The 17,735-nt window shown below is 37.8% G+C and overlaps 1 protein-coding gene across 1 annotated transcript in view; it reads right to left on the reverse strand.

Moving 5' to 3' along the window:
* Positions 1–5,696: 5,696 nt before the first annotated feature.
* SALL1 (spalt like transcription factor 1) overlaps positions 5,697–17,735 on the reverse strand; it is a 14,948-nt gene continuing 2,909 nt past the window's right edge. Inside the window, exons 2-4 of the mRNA XM_056526365.1 lie at positions 16,405–16,497; positions 10,666–14,042; positions 5,697–7,243 (exon numbers count right to left, since the gene is read on the reverse strand). Coding sequence (XP_056382340.1) covers positions 6,803–7,243; positions 10,666–14,042; positions 16,405–16,497 — 3,911 coding nt within the window. The 3' untranslated portion in view covers positions 5,697–6,802. The remainder of the gene's footprint in view (positions 7,244–10,665; positions 14,043–16,404; positions 16,498–17,735) is intronic.

Genomic DNA, 17,735 nt, shown 5'->3' on the forward strand with positions numbered 1-17,735 from the left:
GCCGGACCCGGACTAGTGACGATGCACAGGTACGTCCATGCGCAGCAGACATGCCTGCGCATGAAACTCCCTGTGCGTCGTCGTCAAGGCAATGTCACTAGGCCGGGGCCTGCACGGAGCGGAGAAGAGGGGCCTCCCAGTGAAAATGGACCGCCCGGAATGACTAACTCTCCCCGCCGGACGGTCCCTGCAGCATAGATGGCCCGGACTAGCTCACCCTTCCTTCCCACCGAGGGGAGGAGAGTAAAAAACTAAAGCCGATGGCTGTCCAGGCATGCTGGGAGTTGTCATTTTGCAATATCTGGAGGTCCGCAGGTTAAAGACCACTGAGAAGGGATTGACAGGCGGAGAGTTCACCCGAGGGGGGCGTTTTCAACACGAAAAATCATGCTGAAAAACCTCGGCTTATACTCGAGTATATACAGTATTTGTATTTTATCAATTGCAGTCCCACAGATAGCCTCTCTAGGATAATTTTGTTTCTTAAAGCCTCTTAAAGCACACGAAAAAGATTTACTAATAATACTGCCCTCTCTCTGTAAAACATCATACTCTTAAGGGTACATTCACACGTACAGGATCCTGAACAGATTGTGCCAGAAAGTTAACACACAGATTTGTAAATTACTTCAATTTAAAAATGTTAACCCCTCCAGTACTTATAAGCTGCTGGATACTACAGAGGAAGTTCTTTTCTTTTTGAATGTATTTTCTGTCTGACCACAGTGCTCTCTGCTGACAGTTCCTGGACAGTTCCTGACATGGACCGACATGTCAGCAGAGAGCACTGTGGTCAGACAGAAAAGAAATTCAAAAAGAAAAGAACTTCCTTTGTAGTATACAGCAGCTGATAATCCTTGCAGTACTTCAGATTTTTAAATAGAAGAAATTTACAAGTTTGTTTAACTTTCTGGCACCAGTTGATTTGAAAAATATTGGGGGAGATTGATTAAAACCTGTCCAGAGAAAAGTTGCCCAGTTGCCCATAGCAACCAGACTGCTTCTTTCATTTTTAACAAGGCCTCTGCAAAATGAAAGAAACAATCTGATTGGTTGCAACAGGGCAACTTTTCTACTGGACAGGTTTTGATCAATCTCCCCCATTGTTTTTCCACCGGAGTACCCCTTTAAGTGTATCTAATGCATATAAACAGCACCACGTGTGTCCACAGGGTTACAATGTGGCTCTCCACCAGTGATACAAATGGGACTGAGCAGAATTGCCACATAAAACCTTTGGAAAGGTATACCAAGGAAGGAAGACATTTTCCATGTTTTCTAATCCTAAAGCTCCTCCAGGTCCTTAAAGGGGTACTCCTGTGGAATTTTTTATTTTTTTTTTTAAATCAACTGGTGCCAGAAAGTTAAACAGATTTGTAAATTACTTCTATTAAAACATCTTAATCCTTCCAGTACTTATTAGGGGCTGTATACTAAAGAGAAATCCAAAAAAGAAATGCATTTCCCCTGATGTCATGACCACAGTGCTCTCTGCTGACCACTGCTGTCCATTTTAGTATCTGTCCAGAGCAGCATATGTTTGCTATGGGGATTTTCTCCTGGTCTGGAAAGTTCCTAAAATGGACAGCAGAGGTCAGCAGAGAGCACTCTGGTCATGACATCAGAGGAAATGCATTTCTTTTTTGGATTTCTCTTTAGTATACAGCCCCTAAAAAGTACTGAAAGGATTAAGACTTTTTTTAATATAAGTGATTTTCAAATCTGTTTAGCTTTCTGGCACCAGTTGATTTAAAAATAAAAATAAATGTTTTCCACGGGAGTACTCCTTTAATGCTAAAAAATACAATAGGTGTTGGCTGGCTCAGTGGTTAGCATTGTTGCCTTGTAGCACTGGAGTCCTAGGTTTAAATCCCAACAAGAACATCTGCAATAAGTTTGAATGTTCTCTCCAAAAAACATACTGATAGGGGAATTTAGATTGTGAGTAGAGATGAGCGAACTTACAGTAAATTCGATTCGTCACAAACTTCTCGGCTCAGCAGTTGATGACTTTTCCTGCGTAAATTAGTTCAGCCTTCAGGTGCTCCGGTGAGCTGGAAAATGTGGATACAGTCCTAGGAAAGAGTCTCCTAGGACTGTATCCCCCTTTTCCAGCCCACCGGAGCACCTGAAAGCTGAACTAATTTACGCAGGAAAAGTCATCAACTGCCGAGGGGAGAAGTTCGTGACGAATCAAATTTACTGTAATCTCTAATTGTGAGCTCCAATGGCAACAAGAACCAATTTGAGTGTACAGCCCTGCAGAATCTGCGAGTGCTATATACAAGAGTTAGTTATTATTAAGGTCCTCCACTTATATTATTGGTAATTTATGGATGCAACAAATGCATGTAATAAAACAAAACACCTGACGATTCCATTAAAAGTTTTCCTTGAAACCCGGTTTGCAGCAATCTATTTATTGACATTCTATTTTTGTGCCATATGATGAAGCCCCATGTAGCAGTCTTGGCCTTTGTGGTAGAACATCACCTATAACCAATTGTTGTGATGCAGACTTACATTATAACAGGCCACCTGCACTAGTTGCTTATATAGATAAAGTGTTTCTGTTTCTAGGCACATTAAAGTACACAATTGATGGGTATTATACACTCCACCTGCCTATCCTTTGGGAAAATCCAGGCAAGGAAGAGCAAAGCTTTTGTCAATATCTCATCTAAGGATTCTCATCATTTATAAAGCTAGACAGCTGACCACACAAGAAAGAAACCACAGGGGGGATTTAGGAGACATGTCCTCTTCATATGGAGATGCAAAGCATATATAAAAATTATGAACATGTTCTACTGCAAAAAATGGGTGAACAGGTCACCAGAAACACTGCTCAGCGTAGCGATATAGCTTGGTTGTGACATCGCAATAGACCAGAATTGCTCATGGTGACAACATTGTGGTCACCAATAATAAGTTTGTTCACCTAATCCCATTGTGCACAAGTATAACACTTCTATTGAAAGTGAGAAGATCTAGCAGCAACAAAGGCTCAATGGTAAGTCACACATACCCTACTGTCAATATTCAGTGCATTTAAAGGCCTCTGACATTTTGTGCCCTCAGTTGGGCTTCATGCTTGCACCTTGTCAAAAAAAATAAAATAAAAAAAAAAAAGGGGGATGAAACGTTGCTGATGGGCCTATGTGAAATTTAGGCTTATTTGGGAGATTTATCAAAACCTGGCCAGAGGAAAAGTTGCCCATAGCAATCAGATCACTTTTTCCATTTTTAAAACAAGGCCTCTGCAAAATTAAAGCAATCTGGTTGCTATGGACAACTGGGCAACTTTTCCTTTGTACCGGTTTTGATAAATCTCCCCCATTGTGACTACATGTAAGGTGACTGCAGGGCAGATTTTAGGCTTAGCGTTGCCCAGGACAAAATCAAAAGAAGGGCCCCAAAACTCGTAATAGTGCACTAACCAGATTTGCACATTTTTGGTCACTTGAAAAGCTATTGAAAAGCCCCATCAAAACAAAAAATGGTACCTATAAAAACTACAAATCACAGCACAAGGAAAATAAAAACTTAAAAGGAACAATTTAAAAAAAAATTAAAAAAGGAGCACTTTTTCTGAACCTTAACCCCCGCAAAAAAATAAATAAAAAAAATAAAAAAAATGTAGGCTATGTTCACACAGCAGAATTTCTGCATGGAATTCTGCAGTAATTTATACAGAAATTAATTGCCCTAATTGCTGTGTGAATGGGGCAGCAGAATCCCATTAAAGTGTATCGGCTATAAATTAATGCAGAAAATTGATGCAGAATTCCATGCAGAAATTCTGGTGTGTGAACATAGCCTTAGGCTATGTTAGCTTTTTCCCTTAGTTTGTATTAGCATACACCTTTCTTAGGATGAATCGTAAGGCCAGACGTGTCACAGACCTCATCACAAAAATGCAAATTCCCACTTTTTTTTTTAACAATCCTGGGATGTTTTCACATAAGAATTTTGATTGTTAAAGGGTACCTTTCACCAAAAAACTTTATTATAAAAAGTTATGCAGAATAACTTTCCTATTGCATGTTATTAAAAAATATGCTCCTTTCTATTTACTTTTCCACTTTGAAAAAATTACCACTAGGCGTCTCCCTACCAGTCCTGGCCACAATCCTATACATTTCAGACTCATGCTTGAGTCTTAAATCTCAGACTACAGCTGGGACACAGACAAGCTCAGCACTGCTCCCTATAAGACAGGCAGGAGCCAGCACTGTGCTCATAGCACAGCAGGGCATACTCCCGACTCTGCCTTACTGCATGCCCTCATTGATTTTACTATCTGAGCTCCATCTTTTTTCTCTCTGCACTTGCAGTTGTAAACAGAGAGGAGAAGATTCAGAGCTGCTGGCTGCTGTGTTCACAGCCTCTATGGTGGGCCACACCCCCTTTCTCCCTGACACTAGTATGGCTGAATGAGCAGCCAAGAAGACAATAAATCAGGTAGAAAGAGGGTGTTTTGAATGAAGAGAAACACAGGGATAATGTCAGTGAGAGTCAGGGACAGATTTTGGGGGGGGGGGAAATTAGGGAGAGTTTAGATCATGATAGGTGCTCTTTAATTTTAACCCTTGACAGTCAGTAATGTGAGGAGTTTATATGAGGTGTAGCACTTACTACCTAACAAACAAATTTAATATATGAAGTTTACATGTTGTGTGCATATTGTAAGTGGCAAGTGGACATGTGTGAAAGTGTAAACTATGTAGAAGCCTGTTCTTTTAACTGCACTCCGAGGTAGGGGTAGTGCCCAACCTGATATTTTAGTATATTTATTATAATTTTGTATGTATAAGCTAACCATGGGGATGTGGAAAGATTAACAAATATCTTTTGGACCCTTTTGGTCTAGAAACCTGAACGGACAGCACGATAGGGACAGTAATACAGAAGCAACAATGCATGTGTATTCCACTAAATTTGAAACTGGCTTAAAAAAGTTTTTTTTTTCCCCCACATTATGAATGTTCACACTTTAACAGAAATAGTTGCTCCCCCCCCCTCCCCCACTTTCTTGCCCAGTCCTGTATTGTGGCATTGTTTTCATGCTGCCAGATTTTGCTGTGTGCAGGATTACCTTGTAAAGAACTACAGCTCTATCTCCCTCATTACCTATATTTACAGCTGCATAGGCATTATTCTATTACAAGGGGCAAGGCAGTGCTGTAGTTTCTCACTGTCCTCTAATATGCACACACCGCTCTGCTTTTCTACTGTGTACTTGCTCAGCTGCCCAGCATTTAAAACAGGATCCCTCCTGTGACAGGGAAGATGGCTAATCGAGGAAATTAGGCATGTGATGTGTGACATCCTGTACATAAGTGGGGGGGGGGGGGGGGAAGAGACAAAAAATCATCATGTGCTTAGTGTAAAGAAGTTCACAATATCGGGAATATGGTTTCCAGAGATTTGAACTACAGACACTACAAGTAAAATGACCAGACCCCATTTAAAATTCCTTTAGGGTACATTCATACAGGATCCTGTGCAGATTTTATGCACAGGATTTTTAACTGCCAAGTAGAAGCTATGCTCCCGTGTGAACGTACCCTTTCCTATGCTTCTTTAGAGAGATACTGAAGTAGATTTACAGTGCATCATGCGTAATCCCCCACATATTGACATTTCACAGGCATAACATCAAGCCTTAAAAAACACACACCACATGTTGGAAAATTCTTGTATTTGAGTAATTGATTAAAATTACAGTATTCTATTCATCATCAAATAAACAATAATGGAGCTGGACGTCCAACTTTCAAAAAGAAAGTGCATAAAATGTCCATTTCCCACCAATACAAAAATCATGAACCACACCTCACTTTATGTTTTTCTATTAGAGAACAGAAAGGGGATGTCTATTTTCTTTCAATCCTTTGACTGCCAGAGGACTGCGGAGCACCCATATGCAAGTCCCCCCTCCCAAGGCCCACTTGAGAGAAAAAGGTTGACAGACTTATTTACACTAATGAAAGTGAATATTTTCTCATTTATATATTTATATATATACATATACACAAGCATCTACATTTTATTTTTTCCATGGAAGTTTGTTCCAGATGCTATACTTAGCAGCAATTGTGAAATTCCAGCACATATTCTATAATGACTATACCTAAGAGGGAAAGAAACAAAAAAAAAACAAAGTGTCAACTGCAACTTAAAATAATTAAAACACTTGCACCCCCTCTCAAATAACCGACATGGTTGTCACTGTATCACAAATCTATACACAGAAAAATAAAAATGCACAGAACATCTACTAGTGGATAAGAGAAAAAATAAAATAAAATCCCAATGGTTTTTCGGTAGCACTGTACAGTCTCAAAATGAGTCCATTTCATACAATCAACCCTCCCGCCCCCGAGTAATGAAAAAGAAAACCTTCCCTTAAAATGTGCATTCACAGACAAAGTCATACTCCCATATTACTTTATGCGCTAACACCAGGGACCAAGTTAAAATCGAATATATAAAATAAGTTAATGCCAAAAAAGATCATCCATCAAGACTTGCAAGTTGCCATAAATGTTACAGCCAGTTTACAACTCTAGTCTATTAGTATTTAGTTCCAAATACAAAGGCCAGAGTTAAAGCTTGCATTGGTATGCAGAGCTAAAAGTTTTAATCACTAATAAATACACTCACTTAAAACTCTGGAAATTGGACATGATACAAAAAGGAAATTCTGGTGCAGTTCTCAGAAAGAAAAAAAGAAAAAGAAAAATAAATCTGAAGCATAGCAACCTCTGGCTGCACAAATTGTCCAGGAGAATGTAGGCTAGTTTGTAGCAATCTCTTTGCTGTCCTCCACAAAACGCATAAACTTGAAGGAAGTCCCATTCTCACTGCTCGCTAGTTTCTCCAGACCAGCTAGAGCTGCGTTTGGTTCGGAGTTATGCAGTTTTTCTAGGTTCCCAGTGAGTCCACTGATGGGGGAGCTCCCACCATTTCCCAAGCTTCCGGTCATTGGGGTAATTCCACCATTCTGAATAACCGAGATTTCATTGGTCTTCATGGCCAAGCCATTTGACAGAGCTGCAGCATACTGGTTCCAGAAACTAGATGGGTCCCCATTCCCTGTCCTGGCAATCAAGTCTTTCTGGAATATTTCTGGAAATTTAACAGGATTCCCTCCTAAAAATGCCATAGGCCCATCCACAGAAAGTCGCCTTCCCCTCCTTGCAGGTGTACTGTTCCACATGTGAGTGCCCATATGAACCTGGAAAAAAAATAAAAAAAATAAAGGAAATTAAACTTTACACTACAGAATCCAACAAATGTGACATTTCATATAAATCTGAATTTCTAGACTCTCCACAAGAAGGGTTTAGGAAGAAAAAATATCTATGATCCAACCTATGAAAAAGAACCCACATCCTTCGGTTTACGTGCATGGTGTTGAATTTATTTTCGTTTTATTTATATAAACTATGCATGTAAACCAAACTGTGTGGGTTCTTTTTCATAGGTTAGATCTTTGAATAAGGGACCAAATTAAATACAATTATTGGATACAGTGAAAAAAAAATTAAGAAAATAAAATTGTGGTACAGTATGGGAAAAAAATGGCAATTGTGTTTGTTTTGTTTTTACAGTGTTCATCATGTAGTTTATTTATTTTTTTTTTTTTTTGGCATATTCTAATACCCATAACTTTATTTTTCTGTTGCTGGACCTGAATAGGGTCTTTTTGCAGGGTGACCTATTATTGCAATATGTTATACATTTACAGATGCAGCAATGTTACTATAAACTATATATATTTACTATAATATATATTTTTTTTATTCTCGCATAGGGACTTGAACAAGTAAAATACACTACAAATTCTTCTGTATTGTACAGCTATCCTAGTAGTACATCCTATCTTCAGCAGTGTGTACTGAAATGACAGGCCAAGTGGGCTACACTAGACACTAAGCTGCCATGTTAAACATTATTAGCCCACAATTGTGTTACAGGAGGACCAAATGGGTAAAGATGAAGAAACCCCTTTAAAAATAAAAAATGGCCAAGGTTGAAGTTAGGGGGGCACCCAGTCAGGGTCCAGGATTGGAGAGAACAGCTGACACCTGCTGCATTGGCTCCTGAGCATGCTTCACACTCCCTACCATAACGGTTAATGTAGCTGTATGTCAGGAAGGGGTTAAAACCATGTCCATTTTGCAAATAAAATATTTTTTTATTCTTTTAAAACATAAGAAAAAAAATAAGATGACAAATTTCAAATAGGTCTTGACTAAAAAAATGTGCTCCTGTTTTTGTACAGCGCCTATGCAGACCACTGATCTCCATGGTAACAGACCACATACAAAATTATGATCCTACAGACCTCTTCCCATTTATTTGTCCTGTACATCTGGCTAACCTACCAAAATGTAGTTTAACATGAAGTAGGGGGTAACTGGAAGAATGCATGAGACGGCAACCACTGCAGGATGATACTACAAAGATTTTTGTTTACAGTTTGTTGCCATGGAGATGCAGTCGCTGTAAAAAGATTTTTATTTTTTAATTAAGACCTATAACAAAGTGAATTCATTTTAGAATTATAGATCTGGACAACAACAATTTGATAACTTATAGGGGCCAAACAATAGACAAATGTGTAAAAAATAAATAAAATCCACACGTGTGCCACGAATGGCCTAAAGGTAATTATTCAACTCACATTTCTCATAGTAATCTCTAGAGAAATTCTGTCAACATCATGTGTACAAATGTAGAGACTTTGCTACTGTTAAAGAACGCAAGTCATACATGCTTCAGATGAATAAAAGGGCATCTTGGTAAAACACTTAAGGGTTTCAGAAGATAAACCGTATCATTCACAAAGTCAATACACTGAACCATAAGAAAAAAACCACACCACTGACTGCCCATTTTACAATATCCAGTGGATGGATATTATAGGGACCCACAATGTACACATGGAAAAAAAAAAAGAAAAAAAAAAAAAAAAAAAAGGATAAAACTCCAACCATAAAAGCATTCTCAATAAGTATCATTACTTCTAATGTCTCATGATAAAAGAGCATGTGCATACCAAAGGGATACTTTCAAAGTACAACTAAGATACATGACCCTGTCTGCAATCCTTCAGCTATTTCCAAATACCTATGTCATGTTTTACAGTTTTAATGCTGCAGCAGGGATTCTGGGTAGTAACATACACGCTTGTGCCATGCCTTCGAATAGTCTATATCTGGGTGCAGGCAGACAAGTCTAACATTAGTGTCCTCGACATCGCTGTTCCCTAGCACCACTCCTATTCAGCTCACAAGAATCACATTAGTTGGTAAACTATACACTCAGACAATTAACCAGGACCCCAAACAAACTAAGAAGCCAACAGTAAAAAAAATTAATAAAATTAAAAAAAAAACTGTATATACACACACTGAAATAAATTATATATATATATATATATATATATATATATATATATATATATATATATATATATATATATATATATATATATATTATATATATTATATATATTATTTAATATATAATAATATATAATATTATACATATACATACACACACACACACACATATATAACAAAAACAAGGATAAGTTGGCCAGCACTACTGATACCAAAACTACTATATGGACCTGGCATACAGGTGCATGCTGCTAGGCTAAATATACAGAAACAGGAGAATACAGCAGCACACTGCAGTGTGCTGCTGTATTCCCCTGTTTCTATAGCTCTCTCTCTCTCTCTCTCTCTCTCTCTCTATACACACAAATTTTATTTACACTAATACATATATATATATATATATTATAGTGTAAATAAAGTGTGTGTACGTGAATATATATATATATATAAAAAAATTCCCACACATACAATAGCAAATATTAAACCATGCTTAGCAATGCTGAAGAAACCATGTAAAAAGAGAGGATTCATATTAGAGATAGCCATTTTATATAAGGGAAATAAACCCTGATAATAAAAGTAACAAAATAATATCAAAAAGATATTAGGAAATATAATCAAAACCAAGAAGAAATGAATGCTGTACACAATTCATATTTATGTGGTGTAAATAAGATTGGTGTACTTAAGCATTGATAGATTTACATATTTTAGCAGGTGAAACAAGTTGTGGCATTTTACTTAAGAGAAAGGAAACCAGCTCAAGATAGACAGTAGTGTGTACTGCGTTATGATGCACTTAAGCATACTTCACCACTGCACTAGAGTAGTTAAAAATGTTGCATTGCGTTAATGGAACGTACAACGACCTTCCAGTACCAGGGACCTTCCCATTATACTCATCCCTTTGCCACCATTTGACATTGAGATAGTTATGGAATATTACTAATTGCTACCTTTAACCATTTTGCAACCACATTGGAGCTTTCAAACATGCTGTTTAGACAATTTACTGTTTGGTGAAACAAAAAAACAAAAAATAAATGCTCAATTAAGCATACTTTGTCTTTAGAAAATACGGTATTGTTATGTGGGCCTCTGAAAATCTTAGTGCATTCTGCATTATTCGAGAACTTAACATAATACCATAATGTCTTAGGTCTAAAATATGTAGTCCATCCCCAGGTAGTGAATGATTGCCTTCTACAATAAAAACAGTTTTAAGTTTTGCTATAAAGAGGAGACATACCTTAAGATTGCCTTTTGTTGTGAACGCTCTTCCACATATAGTGCAGGCAAATGGCTTTTCACCAGTATGAGTTCTCTCATGTATTTGTAAAGCACTGGAGGATGAAAAAGACTTGCCACATGCATTGCAGTAATGCTGCTTTGGAGTCCTTCTGGCCAAGGATGGAAGGAGAACTGGTGATGTAGCTGAAGATGGCAAAGATCCTGACGATGTAATACTTGAAGGCTGTTCTTTCGTTTCCTGAGTTGAGCTATGTATAAAGCCATTAAACTCAGTCTTTATTAGGGCTGCCAGTGGATTAGGAGTTGGGTTTGGTGTTGGGTGTGTGTTGGCTGTCAAGTTGGAATTGGGCTCAAAAAGTTGTGATGGTAGATCTCGCATCTGATGGGTAAGCATATGCTGTTTTAAATTGCCTTTAGTGGAAAAGCCACGATTGCAGACTGTGCATATAAATGGCCTCTCTTTGGTATGGCTTCTGTAATGAATGTCCAAGGCACTCTGACATGCAAATGTTTTACCACAAATGTCACAGATTGTGTTTTTAAATTTGCTTCGTTCTCTGAATGGAAATAGCAAACCCATGGGTTCTTCTTTAATCATTTTATCAGTGTTTGTGGATGTTAAGTCTAGAGCACCTCCATTGGCAGGAGTTGGCGACATCCCATTGGGCAGTTCAGGTGGTAAAGCTCGAAGCTGATTTTCTTCGGCATTTGAAAACTTCTGAAAGTCATTTGTGCTCTTAGGTGATAACGCATTTACAGAATAAGTAGACTCAGAGGCAGCTGGGCTCCCAGCACTGTGGCTTTCGAGATCACCACCAAGAGAGGAAGAGTCATAAGTCAAACCATCCCCTTCAACAGAGCCATTTTCAGCTGACTTCAAACTGGCCTGGAGCTGCTCAACTAGTCCAGCACTAATCATTTTCATTTGATTCTCTAAAGCAGCAATGCTTGAGACTTCAGGTGGCAGAGGGGAGGAAGACAAGCTATCTTGAGATGCATCTACAGATTTAGGTGTATCAGGGACACTACTGTCAGGACAGTCTTCCATGTTTTCATCAGAAAAGTTGTCAAGGTCATCCATGGTTTTCTCATCAAAGGACCCAGTGTCAGATTCCATTGAGTCAGGATAATTTTCAGAGACTGGGGTATTCGGAATTTGTCCCCCCATATGCATCCGAATATGTTGCTGCAGCACAACAGCATTTGTAAATTTCTTTTGACAAATGGGGCAGGAATGTTGTACCCTAAGTGGTGGCATGGCACGATGTACACTATAGTGAGTCTTTAGGTTACCTTTTGTGGTAAAAGCACGTCCACATACTTTACATTTAAAGGGTCTTTCCCCTGTGTGTGTACGGTAATGCATTTTTAGAGCACTCTGGCAGCTTAGAACACGATGACATATTACACATTCATTTGGGTCACTAGACTTTTTGTCAATATTTTCTACAAGTTGCTGCAGTTTGGAGGTCTCAGATGCAGGAGCTGTGTCCAGAAGCCCACCAAAAGGAAATTTTGCCTTGAATTGTTCTGAGATTAATGGCAGAATGGGGTTTGAAAAAGATGTGGGGTTAGCAGATGTGGAGTCACCAGAAGGAGAGCGACTAGTACAGTCAAAGTTTTGGAAGTTTGAATGTTGAGAATTTTCTTCACCTTTGTCATCGGGGTTGGGCAACTCCATTGACTCAGCCTCCTCTGGAGGACTATTACTTTTTTTTAAAGATGGTCCTGTAGCTGGCAAATCACTTTTAACAGAATCAGGTGGGCTTGGAACAGGCTGACAGATAGCAATAGGTATTGAATCTTCAGTCTTAATAAATGGTGTCAAGTTAGGAATAGTTGGTGGGAGTGGCATCCCCACAGAGGTTGTCAGGGTAGGTAAAACCGGCTTAGTGTCCAGCCAGTTTGTCACAGGTTTTTCAGGTGGTATAGACATTCCATAGGGAATTCCTGTACTTGTTGGTATGTTGTCTAAATGCTCTGGCACCGGGTAGGGATTCATCTGAATGTGGGGATATTTCTCTTTATGGCGTTGAAAGTGAACTTTTAGATTCCCTTTAGTGGAGAAACGATTTCCGCAAATGTTGCATTTGAATGGCCTCTCACCTGTATGAGATCTAAGATGGATCTGCAAGGCACTGTCACTGCCAAAAACCTTTGCACAGAACCTACACTTGTGTTTGAAGAATGCCTCGTCAGAGGAGCTCTTAGGTTCAAAAGGAGCCACATTGACCGGCTTGCTTTTCCTCAGAGAATTTAAGTCCTCTGCAGTTGTTCCTATGTTGGGTAGTGTGCTGGGAAATATGGTGGTACTTGTTGCAGCCTGAGGTAGTAGTGGGTTAGATGCAGGACTTAATAGACTGCTTATTGCAAAAGCTGGTGAAGATGTTATAGGTGCTGGTGGGTTATTCACCTGTGAGCCACCAGTGCTTGAAGGTACTCGGTCTACAGAAGGTGGATTAGCTGCTGCAATTTGATTTGTTGGAGAACAACTACTATTGGATGGAATAGTGGTGCCAGGGCTGTTCTGAGGTAGCTGTACTGGGGGTATTTGCTTGATGCCACTAATGCTGGCTGACTGGCTAGCAAGACTTTGAGCCAAGCCAGCTGCTGCTGCAAGCTGCTGAGACAGATGAGAACTCAATGTAGTCAACGGGGTAGAAGATACCCTCAGTGCCCCTTGAGAACCGTTAGTTGTTGGAATTTCTGCACTTTGTGAAGCCAACAATAATATTTGGTGCCGTATCTGCTCAATTAGGTGCAACTGGTGGATCTGCTGCTGCTGCAAAGCCAGAAGCTGCTCCATTAGCGCTGGCACAGCCATTTTATTGTTGCTTGCTCCCTTGGTCTTTGCTTCTTGAGAAAACTGTGCCACTGCCACTTTAGTACTCTGAAGGTTTTCAATAATGACATTGCTGTTAATAACAGAAAAGTTGCCTAAAGCTGCCAGATCCCTTACTTGAGGTAGTGTGGTTGTTATAGCTGAGGTACCCAATGTGGAATTATTACTACTAGAAACAACATTTTCCACTTTGTTGGAACCACTGCTGCTATTGCTAGCTTCGATCTCCACCTCCATGGATTCTTCTTTGTCAGGCTTGTCATGCTCTGAAAGGTCACTACAGTCAGCTTGATCTGCGTTATTAACTGTGTCATTCATGTGCTCGTCAGGATTATCCGAGGGGAGACCTGGAGAGGTTGTTTCAGCAGGAGGTGGTGGATTTTCATTCACAATTAGAACCAATTGATTTTTAGTGCAGTTCTTCTTGTGTTGCAACAAATCTGATAGTTCAAAGAACTCAGCGCAACATCTGCTGCAGACATGAGCATCCTTGTTCTTGGGTGTCCGATGAGCTTGACCCCTCTCTGTAACTCCTAAAAAGCAAGAATTGAAAATTAGGAACGTGACTTCCAAAACACAAAAAGATTGCGATCAATATCACATGTATTGCGTGCAACTTTCTCCGTACAACACTTTACACACCCCACACTGGTCTTTGAGCTACTTAAACCATCTTACATAACCACTTGCCTCAAACAATCCATCAAAATATAAAATACTATGTACAGGAGGCATTTGGTAATAATGAAATTCCATAGCTTCTATTGATTTCCAATATTTCATGCTTTTTTGTTATGCAGTTGTCTACAGGGCATGAAACAATTTGAAGGCCTTGTTAAACATTCTAGTTCCTGTCAACCTTGTTTGATACTGGAAGTCTTGATCATCCCTGCTTGCTCTGACACATAAGCTAGCATAGACATCACAGATACAACATCCATGAGCAATGACCAGGTCTCTGGCTCTAAAGCAATTGCTTATACCACAAGGAAACTTGTTAGAATCTTTAAGAGTTTCTTAGTCATTGCTCATAAATGCTACAGTCAGATGAAAATACACATACATTGAGAAGATTTGCAAAAAGGAAACAAATTTAGCTCACAAGAAGTTATAATATAATTCCCATAATTGTAAATATCTTTGCCAGGCAGGGGCAAGTATTCTTATCTTTAGTTAGATATCAATCAGTATTGGCAAATAGAAAAAAAATAAAATAAATGAACACATTGTAATATTAGCTTCTAAAATCAATCAATCAATATTATGGATATATTTCCTGGAGGTTTTCAGAGCTGGCAATAAATGTGAAAGAGCAGTGATCATGGAGGGGAATGCAAATATTTTTTTTTGGGGGGGGGGGAAAGGGTCATTTTCAGAATCCCCTAGGCTAGAAATGTTGCGGGAGCAGTAAACAATAGATAGTACAGCAAATGTTGCCAAGACGCATGTCAGATTTTTCTCCCATATCAAGTGTGTCCCAAGTAAAGTCTCTCACTGAACATAAATACATTGTCACATCCAATTCATCTTATTTTAAAGAGACAGTTTCACAGGTAATATTTACACCAAAACAAAAACGAGAAGCAACTTTTAGATTTACCCCAGTACCAAAATGCCTAAAAATAGTGTGATCAAACTCTTCCCTATTGTTCTACATCTGTGATCTTCCACACATTTCAATAAGCTTATGGGGAAGGCTTACCCATTTGCTCTTCCCACTAGTTGCTCACATTTCTTATCACACCCAAGACCATTTGCAAATTAAACATAAGTCTCGGACTCCAAAACAAACTGATCCTATTGAAAAACAGGATGGTTTCCTATTGTTCACCCAGCGTGAAGACAGAAACTTCTGTTGTCTAAAATGGGGTGGGGTTATCTTACAAGGCTGTGAAAAAAAAAAAAACTGTTTAATTCAGAGATTACCTCCCTGCATGTTTTACTGCAATCCAAAAAAAAAAAAAAAAAAAAAAAAAAAAAAAATCACATAATGGGAAGTTTCCATGACACCACCATTGAATTTGGCCAGAGACTTTTTTTTGTGTATGCGTCTTTCAACATAATAAAATACCCTTTTCTGTAATAACTTATTAGAAGCAGTGAATAAAATTAACATTTCAGGGGCCTGAAGGGAGCTGAACAAATAGATCCAGGCTTAAAAATTAAGTTTGGGAAAGTAAAAAAATAAAAATATTTAAAAAAGATTTAAATAGTTTAATAAATTATAAGTTGCTATTTGTCTGGATTAAGAAAAAAAAATGTATATATAATATATATATGATTTCGCATCCTTTCCATCTCTTTTGTGAAAAGCTAAGCAAACAGTAAAATGTGATAATAGAATTCTCAGACTATGGGGTAGAAAAGGCGGTTGGGATTGTAGCGTGTTGACAAGCAATGTATGTGCATTTTCGTTGCCTCTCTGTTCCCATGAAAATTCAGCATCTAATATATTCAACAGAAATGCTGCACATTTCCATATGTAATGGTTATGTCCCCATCTACTTTTACAGCCAATTATGAGCGAACAAAAAGCCATTCTGTTTGTGCACACATTTTGAACAAAATGCATTAAAACTATTATGTCAGCATGTTCATTTAAGCTCTACATTCAGTGGAAAATACGTTTCAACCAGATCACATTTATCAAAACATAATGCCACTTTAAAACACAGTTTTGCTTGGTCAGCTGTGCTTAGGCAAATAATAGCAAATTCAGGACTAAACAGCTTGCAGAGGGGGCAAAGACTTTCTATCTATGAACCGTGAATATACAACTTTAGAACAAATATTTTAGAATATCCACACCAATAGTTCAAGTATCACAAACCCACTGTGGGCACCATTCACACCACTAATTCACTAAAGTCATGAATTAAAAAGGGATTTACATACTCTCATTTTTAAATAGAGGTTTTCCTTCATCTCCTTCAGATTTCATTTCTTCAGACTCCCTGGCAATCTTCATCTGTATTAGATCCAGTGTACCTAGAATTCAAAGAAATACATGTATTTAGGGGAGATTTCAGCATCATTTTAAAATAAGAGGGTCGTATCAATTTTGATAATTATATCATAAATCTGCTGGGACGCCATGTATTAACGCCAACTGTGTATTTAGAAAGCAAATATACCAAATATAAAATGGCACAAGTCAGTTTAAAAAATTTGTTTTTTCATCTTATTTTTATTTTAAAATTAAATGATACTTTTTCACAACATGCATAAGGCCACATTCATACAAGTGTTTTTTTTTTTTTTTTGTCAAACCGCATGAAAGGAAAGTAGCCTTTGATTGATACCATTCATTTCTTTGGAATCCAAACTGATGCATTTTTGCATCAGCTAAGGCAGATTTTTTTTTTTTTATGTTGGGAAAAAAAATAAGTAAAAAAATAAAAAAACACAAAAAAAAAGTGAATAAAAATGTATACACACACACACACATATACATATATATATATATATATATATATATATATATATATATATATATATATATACACACACACATACTTTCAGACAAAAATTAAACTAAAATCAGAAAAATTAAGTAAACTGAAAACACAATAAAAAAAGATAACTATCATTTTAGTTTGAAAACTTTTCTGCCAATATATATATATATATATATATATATATATATATATATATATATATATATATATATATATATATATATATACACACACACACACACACACACATATACACACACTATTATATCTCAAATACCAGTGGATATATGGATACTATTTAGTGTACCTATATTTTAGAGAAATCTAAATACACACATGAATAATATTTTATATTAAAAAAAAAAACTTTAGATTTCTTCTGTAGAATGATATTGTCTATCTGCAGTAATAAGGAATATATGTAACCATTAGAAGAACAAACAAGTTTTACAAAGAAACTTCTGATATTCTATCACTGTAATAAGTGAAGGTCACACTTTATAATAGTGAACACTAGGTGGGGATCCAGAAGCCATGCTTTCAATTGGGAAAGAGAGAAAAAAAACACATATAGATGACAATTCCAGTGTGTGTGAGTGAAAGAAAAAGAAAGAAAGGTTCCTGGAGTCTCCATCTACACTCTGCCTACATAAATATTGGCATTCAGACAAGAAACTAAATCCCAGTTGTTTTGGAGAGCACTGCTCTATGGGAAGCACTTGTCAATCCAGTGTTGTGTGAGGGCAGGAAGGGGTTAGTGGAGAAGAA

This window comes from Hyla sarda, chromosome 6 (assembly GCF_029499605.1).
Source record: "Hyla sarda isolate aHylSar1 chromosome 6, aHylSar1.hap1, whole genome shotgun sequence".
Taxonomy (NCBI): Eukaryota; Metazoa; Chordata; class Amphibia; order Anura; family Hylidae; genus Hyla; species Hyla sarda.